At 35.8% G+C, this 3,767-nt stretch overlaps 1 protein-coding gene across 2 annotated transcripts; it reads right to left on the reverse strand.

The window, feature by feature from the left end:
- Window positions 1-212: 212 nt before the first annotated feature.
- Window positions 213-3,195, reverse strand: LOC129303431 (ubiquitin-conjugating enzyme E2 28-like). 2 transcript variants are annotated; one of them, XM_054942737.1, is made up of 6 exons: window positions 3,036-3,158; window positions 2,931-2,949; window positions 2,016-2,102; window positions 1,488-1,615; window positions 851-955; window positions 213-642 (listed from the first exon to the last, which is right to left on the reverse strand). In XM_054942737.1, exons 3-6 carry the CDS (start codon window positions 2,083-2,085, stop codon window positions 499-501), a joined length of 447 nt encoding a protein of 148 aa, XP_054798712.1. In that variant the 5' UTR covers window positions 2,086-2,102; window positions 2,931-2,949; window positions 3,036-3,158; the 3' UTR covers window positions 213-498. The 2 variants fall into 2 exon arrangements, with proteins under 2 accessions (XP_054798712.1, XP_054798711.1); XM_054942736.1 differs by lacking the exon at window positions 2,931-2,949 and having other exon boundaries at window positions 3,036-3,195.
- Between the last annotated feature and the right edge of the window lie 572 nt (window positions 3,196-3,767).

A 3,767-nucleotide genomic window follows, 5' to 3' on the forward strand; every position in this document is an offset into this window, starting at 1 on the left:
TAAGATTAATTTTATTGCGCATCTCATTTCATTTAAAATAAAATCCAATTTCAAAAAAAGACAAACATTTGAACTACCTACACCTTACATTTTGCACCTCAAACCAAAATTAACTACTAGAAATTGAATTTCTCTAGAACGGTTAAAAGTAAGTGAAAAAAAAAAAAAATCTCCACTTACATCTGGCTGCAAACTTAAAGCAAAATTCAGGAGACAGAAATGGGAGCGCTAATTAGATTCTGAATAAAAATCCATAGAACAGGAGACTATTAAGGCAAAACACGGAGGACAACATGCAGCACAGACACTTTTTGTCCATCAACATCAAGTCACTATAAAATACCTGTTGCTGCCATTCCAAGATTAAGGACCAATTTCAGAATACAAACCATACTAGAGTTTCATGCTTTGCTTACTTCCACAATTCAACACTATTTATTTACTAAATATATAATAGGGATTGTGCAAGATATCTATCTCGCAGATCAACCGGAGAACCTACCCCATGGCATATTTCTGGGTCCATGATCGAGCAGTAGCCTCATATTTGGCTCTGTCAGTTTTGTACATATGAGCAATCTCTGGCACCAGAGGATCATCTGGGTTGGGATCTGTCAGCAGAGAGCATATGGACAGGAGAACCTGCAAAATCCCATTTGTTTCAGCTTACAGCAAAATTTTCTACCAGCTTGACATCAGTTTCTAGTTCTGATAATTTTGGCTTAAATTTCTAGTTCTAATTGATACAGACGTCCCTCTGGCACAAAGCTTGGAAAAATATATCACGATCATAATGACATGACAAACAACGTGTAGCACGGAGAAATTTCAAGGAAAAACAAGACTTTACCTTGGATATTGTGAGGGCAGGGCTCCATTGCTCTTTGAGGATGTCAAGGCAGATACTGCCATTGCTATTGATGTTAGGGTGAAAAACCTTTGTGCGGAAGGACACCTGAAATGTGATAATGGATGTTACACCGACCATTCCCTCAACTAGGGAAATAAAATGGTTAAAAGCACTAATGACCAATTGTGACCAACAACATAAATGTGAATTTAGGGAAAAGTGACCTACATTGGTCAAATACTAGGCCAAGCTCATTAGGAATCCTGACATCTTTTCTCAACATCAATGTTGATTGAGTTTGAAATGATAATTAGCTAAAGATGAAGTCAGTAAGTTAGTGACAATCTGCTCAAAGTATAGATAGACTTCCATCCACTTTTTTCCAACAGGTGTTTCAGCTGAGAACTACTAGAATTGTTCAACAATCCTAACTAATCTTATTGCTTTGTGGTTTATCTAATACAGTGAATATTAGAGCAACTCAATGTGGAAATTACGAAAGTAATCATATGATGCCATTGAACACACACACACCCACACACACACACACACCAATGAAGTGTAATATCGCTAACAGAGTCGGGGGCCTAAGTTTATTGAAACAGGGGTAATACACATAGTACAGGTTTTGCATTACCTTGGGTGGTTTGAAGGGATAATCTGGAGGAAAGTGAATAGTTACAAGAAATACACCTCCAGCAAATGGGCTATCAGAAGGGCCCATAATTGTAGCTTGCCAATGGAACATGTCATCAGCAACTGGACCTGAACATTGAAAACCAATTACACTACAACAGTCAAATTTTCTTTGGGTTTTTTAATACAGTCATCATGGATGCGCAGGACATATTCATGTATGTTGGGTAGTATATATTCTAATTTAATAAACTTGTTCATGACAAGTGGAGCTATGTAGGCAATAACATATATATGCATATAAGATGAAAAAGTGCAACAACTTAATGCATAACTTTTTCACACATTCTACAGTTCAAAATGGAAGCATGGTAGAAACTCTATTTCTGTGCCACATCAACATAATGCATACGTCAGAATGAATGCTTCCATTGCTTGTCCTCGCATGAAATTTTCTGTTCATCCAATTGCTGTGTGTGTAAACCTAATCTTTTGAAGAAAAAACAAGGGAAAATTGAAGAGCACAAACCTGCGCTGCAAGATGCAGGAGGGTCTTTCTGCAGATCCTTCAATTCCTTGTTGATACGTTTTGAAGCCATTGGTCAAGGCCTTCTCACTGTAAAGTAAAATATTTAGTTAAGAAGGAATCCAATGGTGATTGGAGGCATATGGTGCAGTTGATTAAATCATTAAGAGACTCCGAAATGCCAAAAGAACACAAAACTATAAATGACAGCAACCAAGACGGCCCAAAAATCACACCTGCTCAAGAATTATAGGCTAATAGCCACAAACGATATTCGCTAAAAGAAGTGAATGTAACAAGAACATAAATTTACAACTAAGTCTGAACAATAAGGTTCCACGCTGCTAGCTAATTCTTTCTTCCTTCCCTTTAGCTTATTTATTTACTAAATGTTTTGGAGACTCCTCGAATCATTACCACAACAACAAAACAAGGAATAAGATTGGGGGGGTCACATTACAGCATTCATAATGCCCCAATTAACAGTAAAATCGGTCCCCGTGGTTTAGCTTAAATGCTGAGAGATCCCCAGTTCGATTACTGGTAGGCAAGATCAATCATGGTGATCATCATAATATCCCAATTTAACCGATAATGTACCCAGAGGAACTTCCCATCCAACTACCCCTCCCTAGCAACTAACGACCAGTCAAATATCCAACAATCATATGCGTATTTATGTACAATCAAGTAATCGCTTCTAGCAGAAATAAATATCAAGTCACTCTTCATCCCAAAAAAAAAAAACAACTTTTCATCAAGGAACAAAACATCAAGCAAAATATCTCAAAACCAGAAACAGAGCAGCCACAAATCATTCCCACTCCGCCCAAATCTATCACTTCACAATAAATTACTCAATCATAAAGAAGAACCAAAGGAGAAAAGAGAGGAAGGAGGAACAAGAATCGAGGGTACAATCGAAAGAAAGCGAATCCTGAAACGCAAAAACACAAAGTGAAAAAAACAGATTAAGACTTAGGGAGAAGAAGAATCAAGAGAGAGGGAGAGAATCGGAGGAACCTGCTACTAGGGTTTGATAAGAGGGAGAGATGGGTGGGAAACGGAGAAGGGAAAGAGTAAGAAGAGCGTTCGCGTGGGGAGGTGAAAGGAACGTACGAGTGGCGTGATGGTATCAATGGGAGGGAGATATAAAGGCGTGAGGCCGTTTGTAGCTAAACCTCTCAGCCACGCACTGCACCTGGGCTAAATTCATCATTACCCCCTTTAATCCCTTTTTCATTTTTAATTAATTAAAATGTGAAAGAAAATATCTTCTTGTTTTGAACTTTTAATAGATGAATAAGGATAATTTATTTTTATCGCTCACCAATATCTTTATATTAAAAATAATTTTATTCAAGATATAATCAAGTCTTAAATATAAATAATTTTTTAAAAGGAATTTTATTTTTGAAAAATTTTAAATTATTAAACAATGGTGATGGGTTTTATATACACTTCTATGGGGCATTGATGCTCTGAATTTAAAATTCATGAATTTATGTGATTTTTTTATTTTTAGTATTTCTTTCATTTTATTACTTTTTTCTTTTCTCTTTTAAAAAAATAAATTTTATGAAATTTACATATTTGAACCTTTAGAGGATCCATTTTTTTTTTTTTGGCTTGAAGTAGAGGATGCATTTCTTACATCTACCCCTTTCAATTCTTTTTATAAGACATTAAGATTCAATGAGAGATTTTGGTCATTTTTATAAATTATTGTGTAAGATATTTATTACAATTTGCTTC

This window comes from Prosopis cineraria, unplaced genomic scaffold (genome assembly GCF_029017545.1).
Source record: "Prosopis cineraria cultivar Desert tree isolate PC_DT_omini unplaced genomic scaffold, ASM2901754v1 PC2, whole genome shotgun sequence".
Lineage (NCBI taxonomy): Eukaryota > Viridiplantae > Streptophyta > Magnoliopsida > Fabales > Fabaceae > Prosopis > Prosopis cineraria.

Bases quoted from the DNA above. Each gene is read 5' to 3' on its own strand.
- LOC129303431 (XM_054942736.1), bottom strand. From the start codon at position 2,085: ATGGCTTCAAAACGTATCAACAAGGAATTGAAGGATCTGCAGAAAGAC. The intron at 1,616-2,015 runs GTTTGTGCTCTT...TTCAATGTTCAG, and splicing joins TCCTGCATCTTGCAGCGCAG to GTCCAGTTGCTGATGACATG. The intron at 643-850 runs GTAAAGTCTTGT...GGGATTTTGCAG, and splicing joins CTGCCCTCACAATATCCAAG to GTTCTCCTGTCCATATGCTC.